At 36.4% G+C, this 21631-nt stretch overlaps 1 protein-coding gene across 1 annotated transcript; it reads right to left on the bottom strand.

Moving 5' to 3' along the window:
- Positions 1-8709: 8709 nt before the first annotated feature.
- On the bottom strand, positions 8710-16718 carry LOC130557459 (uncharacterized). The gene is made up of 6 exons (XM_057339203.1): positions 16664-16718; positions 16408-16561; positions 15165-15325; positions 14684-14890; positions 14347-14528; positions 8710-14253 (listed from the first exon to the last, which is right to left on the bottom strand). The coding sequence occupies exons 1-6, from the start codon at positions 16716-16718 to the stop codon at positions 8710-8712; spliced, it is 6303 nt and encodes a 2100-aa protein (XP_057195186.1).
- Between the last annotated feature and the right edge of the window lie 4913 nt (positions 16719-21631).

Genomic DNA, 21631 nt, shown 5'->3' on the forward strand with positions numbered 1-21631 from the left:
AGTGGCCCCTGGGCATTGTGACAGAAACTTACCCCAGCCAAGACGGGCGAGTCCGACAGGTACAAGTAAGGATCATTGGGAAAGGCGGGCCAAAACTGTTCCTGAGACCCGTCTACGAGATAGTACTACTCATTCATAAGGACGCTGAGCAGACTATTCAAAGCTAAACTCCAGTAAGAAGGTTTGGTATTCCCTAAATACCAGACGGGGAGTGTCCTGTTTCCTGTGAACATTTTGCATTCGGGTTTGATAATAATGGTCGTTTAGTGACCTCTTCTGTTCAAAGTTGGGTACTGCATGTTATTTGTCTAAGTCCCTATGTGATGACATCATTTATGTGAGCCTAGTGTCAGCAGCAGTCTAGGATGCCATGCGGTCATCACCCTTATTTCTCCTCGATTTAAGTTGTTCCGAGGCACTTTAGGTATGTAATACTGCTGCATTATATTATCCACGATAGTATATTTTGTTTTAATATGTCTTTAGATACCAGAAAGTTTGTTTATTTTAATATATTTGGGAAACTGTTCTGGCTAACGCTATTATAGCGGATACTGATTATGTACCATGCAAATGGCCTTTATTTCTCTTACGTAAGCATGTTATTGATTATTGTATGCTTAGAATTCTCTATTTGTATTTTACAGTTTTACGTTATCCCATGACAGTAAAGCATTCAAAATTATTCTCTTGAGTCTGTTGTCATTGGGAGGTGTTATCTGGCTGTCGAGTCGAGCAAGGCGTTTGACACAAAGGGCAGAACACTATAAGCATCACGATATTTTGAACAAAATTAAAAAATGAAACTGAAATTCAAATAACATTTATTTTCAATATACTGTATTAACAATTTCAGTAACTTTTCAGTAATACAATTTAATAAAGTGTTTTAACATTTTCAGGCTTAACTGAACCTTCTGTACTAAAAGGTTTGTCACTGAAAAAAATAAACGTCAAGATCAGTGTCAGCAAATTTTTACTTAGTTTTAGTCATAGTCTTTTGACTAAAATGCTATATAGTTTTAGTCACATTTCAGTCATCGCCATTCATTTTAATTTTAGTCTAGTTTTAGTTGATGAGATATACATTATATTCAGTCTACTAATACTAATACTACTAATTTAATTGGCATAATTAAATGTTCCATACAAAGATTTAACTGTTTTGACATAATTTACTTTACCTTGGAATTAAACTAAAACATTAAATCATTACCTTTATTTTTCAGAAAAATTCAGTATTTACTGGATTGTTGCAACACAGAGAATATTAGACAATGAACTACATGTAGCAGTTCATTCAGTCTCATTTCGACTCAATTGACTCGTTCGTTCAGTGAAAGGCGTATTCATTCAGTACATTCGACCAATGAAACGCTCTGACAGAGCTCACACTGAAACCCTATTGGCTCATGTGTCTCTGTCGTCTCGCAGTATTGAATGAGAAATATCTTTCAAAATGACAAATTACATAAACTGTATTACANGTTCTGGGTTCGGCCGTTTCCGAGCTCGGCGCACTCGCCCCTATTGGGGGGAGAGAGCGTACCGGGTTCGGAAGGAACCGGCGAGCTCGGAGCCCAATCCCCGGACAGCACGCCAAATACGCATACCTTTACTACCCCTGCTATTTTTATTATCTGCACAGGTGAACTCGTGAATAGCGGTTGGTTTCCGCTCGCGTGACGCGTCTGCTTCTCCTTCACAAAATAAGAACTCCTGTTGTAATAAATTAATCTGATTTGACTGCACAATTAATTTTACATGCGGTTTATAATAAACTCAAAGCAGTGTGCCTAAAATTCCTTTGCACATTATTTTGCTTCCACCAGCATCTCTGTTACAAACTTAAGCCACTCTGTGAGTGAAGAGTGACGTTGCTTTCAACCAATAGAAAATACTGCAATTTTTGGTGTTATTTTATTATTCTTATTGGGTGGGCAAGACAGACGTTTAGTGGGCTCAGCCCACCCCTGCCCATGCCTGGAGCCGGCCCTGCTGCCACGACAGCAAATTCACCAGCTTTTAGATCTTGTTGGTCTAACTCGAGACAAACTCAAGGGAGCAGCCCCTAAATTCAGGTGTCGTTCCTGCTATAGCTGTTGATTATGTGTTCTGCGTTCTGCGCTTTTATTGAGTAAATAAAGACACTATAGCAACATATATTATGATAATATAAACCAGGGGTTCCCAAACACAGGTATAATGAAAGGTATCTCATGGCACACTATTAAATGAGCAAATAGGGAAAAAACACTGTCACGAGTAAGTGAGGCAAACGCAAATGACGAACACCTGTCTTTGTACAAAGACAAAGAGAAAGAGAAAGATTCTGGACTTTCATGTTAAAGCGCCTGTGTGCAGTGCTGTTTATGAGTGTATTTAAGTTCAAATAAAAGCCAGCAGCAGTCCAAGCCGACGTCGTCCGCTTCCTTCATTCCTGACAGTAATACAGACACACATTCATAACTTTTTTTTTCTTGTCATGACTTAATACATTTAATTGCAATATCAAAATACCTCATTTTAGGGCTGCACAATTATGGCATACTTGTTTATATTATTCCTCTTGATATTGTAAATACGCCACTTGCGCATCCAGTGTGCAAGCACAATAAACGTGAACTATGCAAGTCTAATTGTTAGTTGCTGGAATACACTTTTTTAATGCACCGCAACAGCAGCGGCTTTGCGTGATCCTCCTTATGACCCAAAGTTTGAGAACCTTTGATATAAATGACCATACTGCCAGTTAGTGTAGCGTGTTGAGACATTTGGGCATGAGATTGCGGGTTTGCACACTCATTTCACAATTAAATAAAATCCTTGTTTGGATTTAGTTTGTAATTAGTTTTTATCCTATGAGTCCTAATAAATGCAACCTCATCTATTTCTAACGTGCTTATTTTATAAAGAATGCCGCATGAGACTAAGCGAGTATCTAGCAAACGCGAACGTCTCTTATTAAAAACCCTTTCGATGCGTCTGCAGCAGGCACGTATTTTGATGATGCGCCACACACATGACAGGCTATAAATATGGGATTCCTTTTGTGCCAATAAGAATGAACGCAAACTTTTAAAAAACTAACAAAAATATACAATGAGAAAGAAAAAAAAACACTTTGATAATGAAAACAATAAACTCAATTGCAAGAAAGTGACATGATTTTCAAATAAACTGCTATTTTTCTTAACAATTTTCTAAGTTTCGTTTTTGCAAATAATAGTTTTGAATTCGCTGCTGGATTTTTCATTTGCGCTTTCCGAGTTTTCGTTTACGCTTCTCAATTTTTCGTTCGCCTTTCTGGCACAAATCTGACGTGTAGGCAGGATTTATGGCCGCTTTACGCTGATTGGCTAGTGAGTTTTTGATTGACAGCTCCCTGACAAGGAAGTCGATACTGAAGACAGTACAGTGCAACGAATCTTAGAGAACGATCTGCATGCTGTTATTTTTATTGTTTGTACTACTTTCTTATTTAGTTAGTATATTAGTAATTGGTATTTGAAGTTGGTAAATCATGCGCGGTGTGGATCCAAGCGTCCTCCTCACCCTCAGGTAAATGAATGTAATTCAGATAATAAAGAAAATCGCTAAAAGTTGTATTCCTGTACAGTAGCAATTCTGTCTTTACTTAGCTCGTTCATTGAGTGCTTTATACTTTCTGTCAGGTATTATTTTATGGACTGTAAGATTATTTTCTTAAAAAGGAACGAACAACTAGCATTATAACATCCAATAAAGACAGGTTACAGATTATTGGGTTGTGAGAAATTAACGTGCTAAATGAAAACATTGCTGCATATAGTTACTGTACAGACATTAAAACTTTTAGCGATTTTATTATCTCGGTTACATAAATGTACCTGAGGGTGACTTGTGTCCAGCTGATGAGGAGGATGACGATGTCGCACTTGCATGCAGTTTCCTTTTAAAGAATTAAGTCCACTTATAAGTCAAGTACTGTATCTTTCTTTTTAAACTCATGGTGAATGTACAGTATTATACCCCTTTCTTTACATTCACAGAAAGTACACCTCATAAAACACTACCAATACATTCAAATGACATTTATGTTTTTTAAACGCTACAACAAAACACATTCATAAGGTGACACAATTAGAGGCCTTCAGAATGTTTTATTAATTTAGTCTGCCTCTTGCAAACAACAATTTCATTATGTATTTACACACCCACATAAAACAGGTTAAAGAAAAGCAGAAGAGAGACTTCTTAAACTATAAACAAACATTTAAAGATAGAAACAATACATAAAATGCCACCACGATTATAATGTATAAATTAGAAATATGAACTTGAAGCATAACACTTTATGTCCTCAAAACTCACTAGGCATCTCGTTTTCCTGATATCATTGTAATTATAAATTATAGACTGCTGTCTTGACGGCCTCTAAACCCATGTAGATGTAAAACCTGCATGTGAATATGGCTAACGTTATATATCCTGTCTTTACTCGACGTTAGCTTGTTGTTACGGCGTGATAGAGCCTGGAAGCGTGTCCTACTTTTAAGTGCGTGAAAGTTGGCAACCCTGCTACTAACAAAATAAGAAAGTAATTTAAGTACAAACACTAAAACAATACTATACAGAAAACCGCAAGCAGATTGCTCTCTAATCCGCTGCACTGTCTTCAGTGTCGACTTCCTGGTCAGGGAGCTGTCAATCCAAATCTCACTAACCAATGAGAGTAAAGTGGCCATAAGTCCCGCTCACACGTGAGATTTGTGCCAGAAAGGCGAACGAAAAATTGAGAAGCGTAAACGAAAACTAGGAAAGCGCAAATAAAAAATCTAGCAGCGAATTCAAAACTATTATTTGCAAAAACGAAACTTAGAAAATTGTTAAGAAAAATAGTAGTTTATTTGAAAATCATGTCACATTCTTGCAATTGAGTTCATTGTTTTCATTATCAAAGTGTTTCTTTTCTTTCTCATTCTATATATTTTTTCGTTTTTTAAAAGTTTGCGTTCATTTTTATTGGTACAGAAGGAATCCCATATATAAATGCATGTTTTGCCGAGCTTCGCATTACTGTTTCCCCCGAAGAGGAGTCACGGATCACGGATATGGTATAGAGTGAATAATTGATTGTCGAGCGATCGATAGCCATTAATTCAGCACCACCGCCATGGACAGCACCTGTTAACGTGGCACGTAGGAACGTAACCTCCTAAGGTATTGTTAGGGAAACATGTAGAAAATGTATACCTGTAGTTAAGATATACCTAGAGTCTTCGTAGTATGCTTAGAGACAACGTTATCGGGAAACGCAGCCCTGGTCAGTTAATAAGCCCCAATGAAATCGGTTTTATTTTCCCCCAAACTTTAGTAATCAAAAAGCACGTCTAATAACTTATAATACTGTTACGGTTCGTGCAGGGACCACTCGAGAGACGTAGATAATCCAATATACTTTTAATATTATCCAGGATTAATACAAGCACAACGCCATTTACGTAATACCAGACAAAGAACTGAAATAAGGAGAGAACTTAAATAAGACAGATAAGGAGAGGTAGACAGGTGATGGGAATTAGCATTGATGTCCATATGATAGGGATCAGGTGAGACGGGTGCAAAGGATTATGGGAAGTGTAGTCCAGTGGTAAATGATGGCAGACGGTGGACCGTGACAAATACAAGTCATTAAAGTCCCATCAATGTGAGTCATTCTCTTTTTTTAAAAATCGTGTGCCCTCATAATCTTTAGTTAAAGGCTTAAAATGCACTTCCGTCCTGTAATGACTATCCATCTTAGATGACTTATGTTTGACGGCTTGGGTGAAGCATCCGTTAACTCCTCCCCTTCAACTGTCAGTCTGCTGCCAATATGTAATCATAATATTGCTGTAAAATTGCACATAATTACACCTAATCTTTAAGTAAGTTGCTGTGGTTATGTATCCTGACACCTAAGTTTTGGAACCAAGAGCTGAGGTTATCCACTTTTACTTACTCAGGTTAGTCACATAACCTGCTTTCTGGAATACGCTACATGCAACATGCTTAAAAAAGAAAACAATACAAATCAAGCCAGGTCCAGACAGGAAGATGGCAAAGGGATGCCCAAATCCACACAAACTGCTCCTAACACAAAATGAACATTACATGCAACTGTTTCATATTGTCTCAAACATACACAGAATTATACCTGAGATGATATGAAATCATTTAATCATTAATTTAGTAGTTTATGTAATATTGATACATGTGGAAAAATGGAAAACATTAGTGTTACCCCCATCTAGGGGTAAGGGCATAGCATAAAAGAAAATACCTAAAACAATACAATTTTGGAAAATGAATGGATATTTTAATAATAAAGAAATCAGATAAGCAATTGAGGTGTTTCTTCAGGAGTTGACATTTGCCAAAGGAATAAACAAGAAACAGAACTTAACAACATTTACAAAACAGTTAAACAAACAAAATACAATTCTCTAACCTCCCTTGTTACACAAAACAATAAATAAAAGATACAGGTTAAAGGAGTGGCGTCAGACTCCCTACACCCAAATATGTACAATTATATACAAGTGCTAACAAGATTGTGCTAACAAGCCAGTTAGGGGCAAACTTAGTGTTGGTTAAACAGGCAGAGGTAGTGATGTGACGTTTGACACCGAGGCTTTGAAGCTTGTATCAAAAAACTAAGCATCTCACGGTGAAGCACTGTACCGGAGCTTGATTTGTTTGCCATAACCCCGTGATCAGTGACTATGGAATAATTTTGCAGACTAAATTAAAAATGAATTATGACCCTGCCATATTTAAATCGCAATAGCAATTCCCCATATGCTATTTCACTTCTACTGGCGTCGCGTATTAAGCCTGCCAAAACTCAAATGAAATCGCAAATCCCTTTGAATTTGCATTTCCTCTGACTTGTACAGAAACCTGTCAATCAATGGCGGGGTGGGCTTATTCAACGGGGCGTGTTTGTATGGGGAAGTGACGTCATTCACCATCGACTGGAACTTAAATAGATACAATAGAGGGTATGCATTGACGTCACTTCCCCAGGTGCACATGTCAGGATACGCCCTGGGACACACTCCCCTGGGTGGCAAAACACCCAGCAAAATGGCTGAGGAGAATAGGAGAAACAAAGAAACCGGGACTAAAACACTCAATTATTTGCTGAAATTACAAGCAGCTACGACTTCCCTATGATTTACAAAGAAATCCGGTGTTCCTGGACACTGAAATGTTGCACGGAATTGCGTTTACTGATATTTTTAGCAGTCATTTCATGCTGAATGTAGGTCTCTGACAATGGCTGGCTGCTGCACCTGGTAAAGTAAATACACAAGTTTGTATTCATGTATGTACTGTATATGTGCATGCATGTATGTAGGCACATATTCAGCATGCATGCAAGTGCTTAATATATGACCGCAATAGACTGACTTCACTCCACTGCCATGTTGAAATCAAAAACTAGGCAGAGGTGGGAAGAAAACCGGAAGGAGAGATAGACTGCAATGGTTTGGTACATTTTAAAATCAGAAAATGGTCTCTGTAATGGTATATATATATATTTTTTTTACGTGGCTGTAGGTTGAAATCAGCCTGTCATTTCCCATTCATTTCCTAGGGGTGTACAAATTTGTTCATGATGGAAAAAGAGTGCATTTTTTCAACCACTTAACATTGCTGATTGAAGTCCAAACTTGTGTTCAGGGGAAAACTTACGAAAAGCAATTCAATCTCGTAGTGCTTAATTTAAGGAACCACTTTTTTTCTCAAAGAAAATGATTTTGGACCAATTTGTCCACAAGGTTGTTTTAGGGTTAGACAAACTGGGACCAATTTTACGTCACTTAAACATTGTTGCTTTTTTTTTGCTTTGATTGCTTCTTTTGTTCTTTGTATGAAGTCACTTTGGGTAAAAGCGTCTGCCAGGGACGCGTTTTATAGGTCAAACAGTTTGATTTATGTGTAACTAATAAATACAAAGACTAATAAATATCCATATTAGTTGACATGAAAGTAAATCTTTGTTTTTATTTTATAAAAACTATTTTTTCCTAATTTTGCTTATTTTGATCAATTCTGTTAACCTATTCTAATATAAATTATGAATGTAAATTAAAGTCACATTAACTTGTAAAGCTGCTTAATGAGAAATTTTCTTTATCTTTAATAAAAAAGGACAGTTTTATGTTTATGTTTTGTACTTTCAAATGGTATGAATCTTATCCAATATTTAAATTAAAAGCAATTAACATACAAGAGTACTAGAGAGAGACATAAAAACAACATGAGGCATAAAAAAGGAGATTATGTCTTTATTGTGTTTTTAAGTCAGACAATATTTTAATAATTCTTGACACAGCTACTAATTACAACTCATCAAAAAATAGTTATCTGTGATCCCAACAATTGTTAACTTGATCTCTTCAGAAAGAAAAAAACACACAGTCTTACTATCCAGATCAACAAAGACACATGAGTATTCAGTCACTCATATGGGATAAATGTTTTGTTTAACTACACACAAATGAATACATTAAAAATTGACAAAGAAATCTATGAAGACACTGAATGATTACACATGCACAGTACATGTACAGTACTTGCTATTTATACTATGTGTAATTATATTATGTATGACAAATTGTCATGAATTCCTGAATAGTCTTTTTGAATCATATAGACTGCTTCGGGAAAATATCATCATTATAGATATGTAGATATGTTCTCATCTTTGCTTTGATTCTCTTCTACAGAATTATCCTGCAGGATTTTGATGAGACTTGACAGAGTACTGTTTGGATCCAGTAGAGTCACTAGAGGGACATTCACACATCTGTCCTGGAAGATTTTATTTTGCAGAGTCATGGCTAACATTGAGTCAAGGCCTAAATCAGAAAGATGAGTGTCATCATTAAGGTCGTCCATCTCAACACCAATTGTTTCACTGATCATTGACCTCATATATTCATGTGGTGATGTGATGGGCTGGTCAGGTCTGGATAAGCTTATTCTGTCTTTCCTCAAGGCTTCCTCTGTTAGTCTGTACAGTCGGGCACTCAAAGACTTGTTTTGACTGAGGACATTATTCCAGTTGTTTTTGAAATTGAACTTGCATACAACCTGTTGAGGTTTGTTGATCAAGAGGCATTGCTCAAGACTTTCAAGAATTTCTGGGACTTCCAGTAGCATGATTCCCTTTGCCTCAAGAAATCTTTGGAAATGCACTTTGTTCAACAGGAGACCAAGATTTAAAGCCCCCCAGCTGATTGACTGTCCTGAAAGTCCCATGTTTCTGCGGTACTGGCAGAAAGTGTCCATGAACGTATTAGCAGCTGCATAATTTGTCTGTGATGCATTGCCAATGAAGGCAGAGATTGAGGAATAGCATACAAAGTAATCCAGATGGCAGTGTTTAGTAGCACGGTGAAGGTTAATCGCTCCATTAACCTTTGGTTTCATTACTTTTTCATAAAGAGATTTGTCAAGACTTTCGATTAGCCCATCGTGCAAGACAACTGCACTGTGAAAGACTCCTTTGACTGGACTGGATGGAAAAAGTTTTCCAATGTGAGCAATTGCCTGTTCAACTTGCTCTGATACGGAAACATCACACTGTAGACATTTAATGACAGAACCATAACGATCACTGACATTCTGACATTCTTGCTGAATTTGAGGATTTGGATTGCTCCTTGAAAAAATGACAATGTTTCCTCCTCCTTTCTGAGCAATGAACTTCACTGTCTCATAGCCCAGCCCGGTCAGACCACCTGTGACGATATACACTGAATTTTTCTGGAAAAGTCTGTGTTTGGCCAACACTGGAATATCTGACAGCTGGTTTTTGTAATCATTGTTCAGGATTATGATGGGTAGAATCTGGCTTGTGAAGTATGAATCAGATTCTTTTACAAAGAGAAGATCAATGTCTTGAGATTTCCTTCTTTGAAAATGTGTTGTGTTTAAATCTAAAGACTTTCTGTCCAAATGCATGGATTTCAGCCAGCGGTAGACTTTTGTCATATTAATACGCAGAGACCATTTCTGCATTATCTGAGACATGGAGAGGAAATGGATGTGGACTTCATCATTGGTATTTCTGAAAGTTTTCGGATTGACTTGAAACTCTCGCAGGTTGTCACAGACAAGAACAACATCTTTGATGACTGTAACTTTGTTAACTGTTTCAATTATCTTCTCATTATATGGAGGAAGAAGGACAGCTCCTTCCACCTCATGAAAATCACAAGCAAGCTGATCTGCCTGTGTGCTCACTCTGATGATCCAACCTGATCTGTTTGCAGTAGTAGTTAAGACCTTCATCAAACAGGAGTCAGGAACAGTTGAGAAAATGGCCAATTTCCTCTGATTTTTGGCTTTGGGTAAAATCTCATGCAGAATCTCCCAGGCCAGTAGCATATAAGACATACAGGGGTTGTCCTTCAGGAATGAAAGCCTTTTTGTTTTGTAGCAAACGGATGCTGGGAGAACAACTTTGGAGATGGCAGCCACAGGATAACAACACACAATCTGGTCCCCAACTTTCAGTTTGTCTACATCTTTACCCACAGCTGTGACAATCCCATTGAAATCAAGGGCTAGAAGTTTATGGTTTTGAGTTGTGTGCTTGTTCCAATACATTGTCTGGCCATAAGTGAATTCAGAGGTGCTGACAGGAAAGTAGTCTGATGAATGCACACAAATTTTACTAATTTGAACCTCAATGTTTTTTCCCTGAATTGGTTCAACTGAATTGTCCACTTTTGTAGCTGATAGATTTGTTATTTCATATGGATCAGATGTTTGCAAGGTGAAGACTTCATTATGCAACATGTGGACACTTTTTGATGTGCTCTCCATGTTTGGCAATGCTGTGTGGATGATTTCAGGTTTGAGAATTGTGCCCTCTTTCACTATCAGCTCTGGATATTTGCTACAGGGGTATGATCTCAGGACCTGAGCCAATGCTTTGATATCTTCAGATGAAACAGAGCCCAAGTCAATCAGCTGAAAGGAGAGTTCTGACAACTCAGCTGCACATGCTCTTATCATGCCTAGTAGAACAAACCCAGGACTGATGTAATCCACTAAACTCTCAGAGGACCTATAGGTTATTACTCTGATAGCACCTGGGAAATGATTAGCCTTGAGGTATCCAACAATCTTTCGGAAAATCTCACAACAACCTGCCATGATGTCCAAGACATTTTCTGATTTGAGAGAAGTTAGGTCTGCATCACCCCACATGAACAAAATTTCCTGGAAATGTTTCTTTACATTTGAAATTTTCAGCTTTGACAAAAGAAATTCAGGTCCACATTCCAACAGTGTAATGCCATTTGAGGATGGAATATATCTTGACGTTGGGTCTAAGTACTGTTGCAAAGCTTTGGAAATTCCTACCTCATCAGAAAAGACCAGTGCCTTGATTGATGTATTCAATGTGGCATCTTCAGCCGTGATGCTGAAGCTGTGGTGGAAGAAGTATTCATCGACAACATAAGAACGACTTCCAAGCATTCTGATCTTCACATGTCTGAGCTCAACCAAAACCTTACCCTGTTTGTTGGTTAAGCAGCCACAGATTTCAAAATTATCTTCCCCCTCATGTATTGCTTTCAAATACACAACCATCTCCTCTTGAAATGGTTCAAATACAGTCAAGCTACCTATTTGTGCAGGAAATTGAGGTCTTGCTGAAAGCTTGCCCACCATAGTTCCGGGAATAAGCTGCATGACATAATCCAAGACAACGGGGTGAAGGTAATAGTCATGCAAATGAAGAAGTAATTCTTCTGGGATCCTCAAAACAGATATGCACTCTCTGAATTCTTCACCACAATAAACATCTGATTTATTTATGAAGACAGAACCGTACTCAAGTCCTGTCTGACTAAGATGTTTGTAAAGCTCTTCTGTAGTGATGAGGCATGTGCATCGTTTGAAGACAGAGTCCAATGAAATGGTCTGCACTTCAGGCATTCTACCTGGCTTTGCTTCTACACTGCCATATGCATATACTGCAGAATTAGACTGTACTTTGAAATTGCATGTGTTCATTGCTAAATTGTCTGATGGATCCAATTTTACTTGCATTTTTGGGGCATTCTGGGTGAAAATGAAAGGACTCTGGAATGCGACGCTGAGCTGCAGAGAACTGAGTGGGACTTTTGGTTTTGCATACACCATGAATGTTGCTAGGCCCAATTCAGCATACAATGCACCAGGAAGGATGGCAACACCGTTATGTTTATGGTCCTGCAGGAAGGCCACTGAGTCAGATAATAAATCACAGCTGAACACTGAACTGTCTGAACTCATTTGTGTAACTACTGGGTGGTTGCTGGTAGGACCAGCCAACTGGAAATCAGAGGAGAAGACATCTTTCTTCACATTATCAAACTGATAGCGTGGGTGAGGAATTGGTTCAGTCTCAAATCCTTTGTAAAACATTCCCCAGTCCACTTTGACTCCAAGCTCAAATAATTTGGATACAATAGCAAGCACTGTATCGTGATCCTTATCTGGTTGCACTGAGGGAAGAACATTGACGTCATTTCCCAGAGTCTCTGTGATGTACCTGTGCAAAGATCTTCTTGGGCCAATCTCAACAAAGATCACATTCCTCCTGTTTTTAGCTGCTGATCTTACCGCTTGTTCAAATGCAACTGGCTCCCTGATATTTCTTGCCCAGTATTCACCAGTAATAAAATCTGTGGAGCACAAACTTTCACCAGTCACTGTTGAGAACAATTCTGTCACCAGATTTTGTCCCTGTAATGAGGCTATATTCTCTTTCACTCTGGATACAATGGGATCCATCATGTGGCTGTGATAGGCAGCAGGGACATCCAGAACATGAAGGAACAGATCTTTTTCTCTGGCTGAGTTGCTTAAATATTGATGCAATCTGTCAATGTCCTCTGCATCTCCTGACAGGGTACATGACTGTGGGCTGTTGTAAGCAGCCAGACAAACCCTTCCTGAATAAGATGGAAGAAGTTTCAAGATTTCAGAAACAGCCATATTACTGACAACCAGCATCTTCCCTCCTGTTACAGTGCTTTGCAATGAACTGCGATAGTGGATGACTTTGACTGCATCCTCGAGTGACAACAAACCAGAACAATGAGCTGCAGCAACCTCTCCAATGGAGTGCCCAAGAACAGCATCAGGAGTGATGCCCCAGTGCTTTAGGAGGCTAGTAATCGCGACCTGAATAGCAAACAGGAGAGGCTGGACAACCTTTGGATCAGTGAAGTCATCAGATTTACTTTCTAACTTCTCATACAGGTTGAAACTTGAGTAGCTTTGCATCAGGGTTTCGATCTTCTCCACGACTTCTCTAAAAACAGGTTCTTGTTTTAGGAGCTGCTTGCACATACCAGGATAAGTTACACCATTCCCACAAAACACAAAGACTAACTTGGAGTCTGTCTTTGAGGGGACAAGCTTTTTCTGTTGGGCAGCAGTAAGTGTCTCTTTCAGGTCTGTCAAGGATGATGTCTGAAATACTTTCCTGTATTTGTGTTTCAGATGACTTCTTCTACAAGCAGATGTGAACAGTAAAGATTGTAGATCTGTTATAGTCCCAGCACTAATCTGTTCTGCAGCATCTTCCATCATAATTTTGAGTGATTTTTCAGAGGTTGCAGAAAGAACAAAGAACTGATGTGATTTACTGATCTGATTTCTTGTTTTCTTTGACTGCACATACTGTCTGACTACTGCATGTGCGTTTGTTCCACCAAACCCAAAATTATTGACTCCAGCCGTTCTCACAGCATTATCACTGAGCCATTTCTCTGCTGTGGTGGGAATTTTTAGATTGAGAGATTTAGTGTCTATGCTGGAGTTATCTTCTGAGTAGAACACTGAGGGCACAAATGTTTCATGCTTCATCATCAAGAGGATCTTTATAAGTCCGGCAACACCTGCTGCAGATTCTGTGTGTCCAATGTTGCTCTTAACAGAACCAATGAGGAGTGGTCCACATTCATGAGGTCTTGCTTTGGCAATGACTTTCGAAATACTACCTGCCTCTACTGGATCTCCAACTGGAGTCCCCGTCCCATGAGCCTCAATGTACTGGACACTAGTCAGTTCAGTGTCTGTTGAGTAGATTTTTCTAAGCAGCTCCTCTTGCTGTATCATGGATGGTTTGGTGATCGGGCTAACAGTGTGACCATCTTGATTTACTGCTGTTTTGCTAATGATTCCCCAGATATGATCGTGGTCTTGAAGTGCCTGTCAAAATACAGAACACATGGGTTTGTTGTTTTCAGTGGTTCATAAGGTACATTTGGTCATACTTATGTAAACAAACTGATGTTTGTTTACCTTTTTCAGAGGCTTTAGAACAACAACCCCACAGCCTTCTCCTCTCCCATATCCATCTGCTTTTCTACTGAAAGGTTTACTGGTACCTTCAGGGGAGATCATCTTTGCCTTGGAGAGAGCCACAAACACTGTTGGCTCCAGTATGCAGGTCACACCTCCACACAAAGCCATTTCACAGTCACCTGTTCAGTGACAAGAATGTCAAAACCAAAGCCATATAATTGAGGTAAAACAACCAATTATCTGGTTGCTAACAAGTCACAGATTTAAAAATTTAAAAATTGTAACAATAAAAAAATATCGAGAAGTCTTTCTTGTAGATTGGATTGAAGACTACCTTGTTTTATGGCCTGACAAGCAAAGTGAAGGGCAACAAGCGATGAGGAACAGGCACAGTCAATGGATAGTGAAGGACCAGTAAAGTTAAATGTGTAGGAGATGCGGTTGGCAGCTATGCTCATTGCTATACCAGTACTATAGGAGTGATCTATTTGTTTTGGGTTAATTCTCGCTGAGGCCACCTCAAAGTCTCTGTTCATCAAACCTGAAAGAAAAGAAAAACAATATTTAACTGAAATTAAAATAATTGTTATCAGTATAACAACTGCAATAACCTTTTTAAAGCAGTTACTAATAGACAAATCCTCTCACAGATTTTTTTGAAAATTGTGTATTGATTTAATTCTACTGTAATTGATTCTGGTTTAAGTATCTAATTGCAACATACTGCAACTGACTCACTTTTCTCTTTCACACTTTTCCCAAGACGATTTAAAGTAATTCAAAGTTAAAATAGATATTAATTGTAGTTATGTTACCCAGAAACACTCCTGTACTTGTTCCACTGGCCTTTTCCATTGGTATCCCTGCGTTCTCTAGGGCTCTGTAAGTGCACTGTAGCAAAAGTTTATGCTGAGGGTCCATGTTGGCTGATTCAGCTTCAGTGATACCAAAGAACTTGTGGTCAAACTCATTTAAACTGTATAGAATGAAAAGTCAAGATTCATATATGGTTTACTGAGCATACCAGGAGCTTATATATGATTTCAAAAAGCTAATTTTATGGTAAAATGAGGAAATATATAATTAAACATATAAATATTAAGAAAATGTGTGTACTTAGGACTTTTTACTTATACAATGTGACCCTGCCTGTGAAAACCAAGCTAATGTCTCAAAATGTAATTCTGAGATAACAAGATCAATGTTTGATTTTGATTAAAGATATAGAGATATAAGACAGTTATATTTTTCTATGCCATCATTTAGCACATTTCTATATTCAGTACAGTGATATGATGTTTTTTTTTTGAATAATTATTATGTTGTTTCATGATTTAAATTACATTAATAATTGGATTATTTAAATACTTTCTATACATAGAATTTACTGTAAACATACAAGCACACACTGAATTTCATGACCTTTATACTGTATTACATGCAACTGGACTGTAGATTTTATACCATAAACCTAACCCTTACTGAAAGCTTTAAGCATTTTTATTTAGTTTGATTTATAACAAGCATGAATAGACTTTAGTTTCTTTCTTAATAAAATTCACCAAGACATCAATTACCAACCGAGGACTTAAAAGATGATTTACAATTTACAAACAATGTTCATGCAATTATGGTAAACATTTCAGGTTTAACTGATCCCTCAAGGGACAAAATGGTTCTTGTGTTTTCCAGTGAGATACTGGATACACACAAAAATGAGAAAAGCCAAACACTGAATAAATGTGGAGGAAAATAAATTTGTCTTAATCTTCTGGAACTGTCAGTACTTGTCAACACTGTCATATAAAGATAATATAAATATAAATATTTTATTTGTTCAATTTACTGTGTTAAAATATTATAGGATGAACTGAACATGATATGTTCTGTTGTTGTTCATGATTAATGTTAAAGGAAAATGTTGTCCACTTTTAAATAAAAATATTAACCTTTTCCTTTAACATTACAATAGTTCCTTTTCTAAAAAAAAAGTTAGTTAACAAAATGCTTATATATGAATATTATAAGCATACATATATAAGGAAATTAAAGTCTTACCCATCAATAAGTGCTGCTTTTGCTGTGTATGTTTTTCCAGGCTTACTGTCATCTGAATCGTACCATTGAGTGAGGTCAAATCTTTCATTTGGTATTTGAATGACACAGTTCTTTCCATGAAGAAGGACCCTCCAGAAGTTCTCAAGTCCCTCACCTACAAGTTTTGGGATATACATGAGACCAATGGTAGACTACACTGTTATAACATAACACGAAACAAATTATGAATTACTGCACATTGCAATATTATTTTTACCTCCAGGGAAATTGCATCCTATGCCAACAACGGCAATATCTGCATCATCATCCATGTTTATGTTCTGTTTGCCTAATGAAGAATGTTTTACAATATTTAATTCTAGTTTCAGATCTAAATGTGAATAAAAATGCAATAATCCTTAGTCACTATTTACACATTAATTAGTAAAGTCCTGTTTTGTACAGTGGAATAATGAGTAAATATACATATAAAATGACATTAATGAATAAATGAAAATATTTTAACTTACATGGACAATCATTTTGAGACATTCCTCTGTAAAAATGATCAGATGAAACCAGCTGTACCCCATATTTATTGAGTGGAAGAAGCAGTAAAAAAACAATCATTATAATTTAGCAATGATTGACCAGTGCACAGTGGTTGAATTAGTTCAGGGTTCAATTCAGATGTAATCAATGCCACGTCTTTTGTTATGAGCCTAATTCCTTTTGGTATTGTATTGTATTGTATTAGTAACATTAACAAAGATTAATACATTTTGCATAAAACATTATATTACATTACTTGTTGTATATTGTCCATTGTTACTCATTGTCACCTAATGTAGTTAAATAATGTTAACTACAACCTCATTGTAGTGTTACCTGGCATACCTTTATGCTATGCTGTTTTTTTCTTAAACCTTTTGGTAAATTCATATTTTTAAATGTTATATATTTTAAATTACAAAGTTACAAGCTTGCATTTGTTAAAATCACATGTTCATTTCAGCATTTGTTAAAATCATATTTTTAAAATCAAAAGTTGTAACTGTTAAATTATAAAGCTCAATGAACTAACATAAACAATTGTTTTATCATTAATGAGCATTTTCATTGTTTCCTGTAGCGTATATAGCTATAGCGTATACATTTTAAATTTGTATTTAAATATTATTCTGTTTTCTCACGAATCAAAAATCAGTAAAACAACATCTACAATAAAAACCTGTAAGGTATAAAAAAACATTTTGAATAAATGAATCACGGATAATTAGGCATTAGTGTTTATTTTAGAGAGGTGACAGGGTTGAAAATAACTAAACTTGAAAATAAGTATTTGTATTAAACATTCAGTATTTGGGATTTATTGAAATTTGTAGGTATCATCAAACAGTTCTGCACATTCTGCACAATATAAATTATCAAATATTTTAGAACTGTAACTGAAAACAAGTCTTTTTAAAAGTTTCAATCATTGTCCAGGCCTGCAATCACAATTTTAAAATTTCCTGATAACTGCTTATTTTGCAGTTCAATTTTGTATACAAATATCAAGTAACATTTTTAAGGCCCTGGAAAAAATACACTAATACTTCAGTAAATATATGCAATAAGATAAATATATGGAAAAACTGTTGTAATACAGGCTTCGTGTTATTGAACAGTGTGAGCGGCATCAAATCCAAACCTGTGGACACTGTAAAACATATGCTATAATACTGTATTGTTTCTTGTGAACCTTATCATTATTCATTTCAGACTTCCCTAAAAGATTTTACGATTGTTCAGTTGTGATGGTCTGTTGTAAAAATACCAATAGTTATGTCAGAGCATCAAACCAAAACCCATGGGCCTTGTTACTCATTAAAGGACACTGCAAGGAATGTATTCTTTCTTTTGAACCTTATCTTTATTATTTTATCTTCTGGACTTCCCTAGAATAATTTTCAGATTGACAAATTGTCATTTATTTGACTAATGATTCGTTATTATCTTCCCTGTTATATTTCATCTCAGACAACGGAAAGTGAAATGATAAGGGTAAGTTACATGACACTAAAGCACAAAGTTTTATGTTAATGTTGCAAGCTGTTAAGATTTTTAAACATTATCTCAATTAATAATGCAATATATGTGTAACAGTACTTTAATGAAGAACGATCCCACAGGTGATAAGTGATGAGGTGTTTAATAAAGCCACAGGTGAAAAAACAGGAACAAACGAGTAATCCACAAAAACAAGGGTAATCCACAAAACGGGTGTGAGGGTAAATCCAATCACGAAGTGTAAATACAAAAACACGGGGTGTCACGGTTGTGGTGTGAAGAAAACCCAATTGCAGGCAGGCGGAGATCAAGGGGTTAACAAAAAACTTTTATTAAATAAACAAAACACAAAACAAAGATCCACAAGGGGATTAAACACTAACAGATAAATAATACACGAACATAGACAGGAACAATAAACTGGACTGGACTAAACTAACATAACACTAGACACTAAATGACTGGACTAGACTAAACACTTACTAGGACTGGTATATACACAGCACACAGGAACACAGCGAACCTGGAGTACATAGCAAGGACACCACGCACAAACACNAAGTCCTGTTTTGTACAGTGGAATAATGAGTAAATATACATATAAAATGACATTAATGAATAAATGAAAATATTTTAACTTACATGGACAATCATTTTGAGACATTCCTCTGTAAAAATGATCAGATGAAACCAGCTGTACCCCATATTTATTGAGTGGAAGAAGCAGTAAAAAAACAATCATTATAATTTAGCAATGATTGACCAGTGCACAGTGGTTGAATTAGTTCAGGGTTCAATTCAGATGTAATCAATGCCACGTCTTTTGTTATGAGCCTAATTCCTTTTGGTATTGTATTGTATTGTATTAGTAACATTAACAAAGATTAATACATTTTGCATAAAACATTATATTACATTACTTGTTGTATATTGTCCATTGTTACTCATTGTCACCTAATGTAGTTAAATAATGTTAACTACAACCTCATTGTAGTGTTACCTGGCATACCTTTATGCTATGCTGTTTTTTTCTTAAACCTTTTGGTAAATTCATATTTTTAAATGTTATATATTTTAAATTACAAAGTTACAAGCTTGCATTTGTTAAAATCACATGTTCATTTCAGCATTTGTTAAAATCATATTTTTAAAATCAAAAGTTGTAACTGTTAAATTATAAAGCTCAATGAACTAACATAAACAATTGTTTTATCATTAATGAGCATTTTCATTGTTTCCTGTAGCGTATATAGCTATAGCGTATACATTTTAAATTTGTATTTAAATATTATTCTGTTTTCTCACGAATCAAAAATCAGTAAAACAACATCTACAATAAAAACCTGTAAGGTATAAAAAAACATTTTGAATAAATGAATCACGGATAATTAGGCATTAGTGTTTATTTTAGAGAGGTGACAGGGTTGAAAATAACTAAACTTGAAAATAAGTATTTGTATTAAACATTCAGTATTTGGGATTTATTGAAATTTGTAGGTATCATCAAACAGTTCTGCACATTCTGCACAATATAAATTATCAAATATTTTAGAACTGTAACTGAAAACAAGTCTTTTTAAAAGTTTCAATCATTGTCCAGGCCTGCAATCACAATTTTAAAATTTCCTGATAACTGCTTATTTTGCAGTTCAATTTTGTATACAAATATCAAGTAACATTTTTAAGGCCCTGGAAAAAATACACTAATACTTCAGTAAATATATGCAATAAGATAAATATATGGAAAAACTGTTGTAATACAGGCTTCGTGTTATTGAACAGTGTGAGCGGCATCAAATCCAAACCTGTGGACACTGTAAAACATATGCTATAATACTGTATTGTTTCTTGTGAACCTTATCATTATTCATTTCAGACTTCCCTAAAAGATTTTACGATTGTTCAGTTGTGATGGTCTGTTGTAAAAATACCAATAGTTATGTCAGAGCATCAAACCAAAACCCATGGGCCTTGTTACTCATTAAAGGACACTGCAAGGAATGTATTCTTTCTTTTGAACCTTATCTTTATTATTTTATCTTCTGGACTTCCCTAGAATAATTTTCAGATTGACAAATTGTCATTTATTTGACTAATGATTCGTTATTATCTTCCCTGTTATATTTCATCTCAGACAACGGAAAGTGAAATGATAAGGGTAAGTTACATGACACTAAAGCACAAAGTTTTATGTTAATGTTGCAAGCTGTTAAGATTTTTAAACATTATCTCAATTAATAATGCAATATATGTGTAACAGTACTTTAATGAAGAACGATCCCACAGGTGATAAGTGATGAGGTGTTTAATAAAGCCACAGGTGAAAAAACAGGAACAAACGAGTAATCCACAAAAACAAGGGTAATCCACAAAACGGGTGTGAGGGTAAATCCAATCACGAAGTGTAAATACAAAAACACGGGGTGTCACGGTTGTGGTGTGAAGAAAACCCAATTGCAGGCAGGCGGAGATCAAGGGGTTAACAAAAAACTTTTATTAAATAAACAAAACACAAAACAAAGATCCACAAGGGGATTAAACACTAACAGATAAATAATACACGAACATAGACAGGAACAATAAACTGGACTGGACTAAACTAACATAACACTAGACACTAAATGACTGGACTAGACTAAACACTTACTAGGACTGGTATATACACAGCACACAGGAACACAGCAAACCTGGAGTACATAGCAAGGACACCACGCACAAACACTCCAAACACAATGACCGAACACAGGACAAAGAAACATGAGGGTATATATAGGTAAGACAAACAAGGGATAATGACACGGGGCAGGTGTGGGTAATTAAACACTCAGGGGAAGATGACAAGGAAACGAGAGGAATGGGGCCAATGACAAGACACTGGAGAGAACGTATATTATTGTCAAACGGACAATAATATGTTTCTCTCCACACATAACCTAAGGACTCTGCCCCAATCCCACCACACGACTAGAATTTCATAAACAAGACGGTGGGACCGTGACACGGGGTACAAAAACAGCCACGGAATAGTAAATACTAGGAGTTACGTGTACGACTAGAAGACATGCACAACATACAACTAGACCAGATGCCGAATACAGGGAACAGATATGGTGTCCAACTTAATGAGGTGCAGGTGAGTGTCATTAATAATCAGGTGAGCGGAAACGTGTGTAGCGTGATGGTGCTGATGCAG

The sequence above is a fragment of the Triplophysa rosa genome, linkage group LG8 (genome assembly GCF_024868665.1).
Source record: "Triplophysa rosa linkage group LG8, Trosa_1v2, whole genome shotgun sequence".
NCBI classification, from domain to species: Eukaryota; Metazoa; Chordata; class Actinopteri; order Cypriniformes; family Nemacheilidae; genus Triplophysa; species Triplophysa rosa.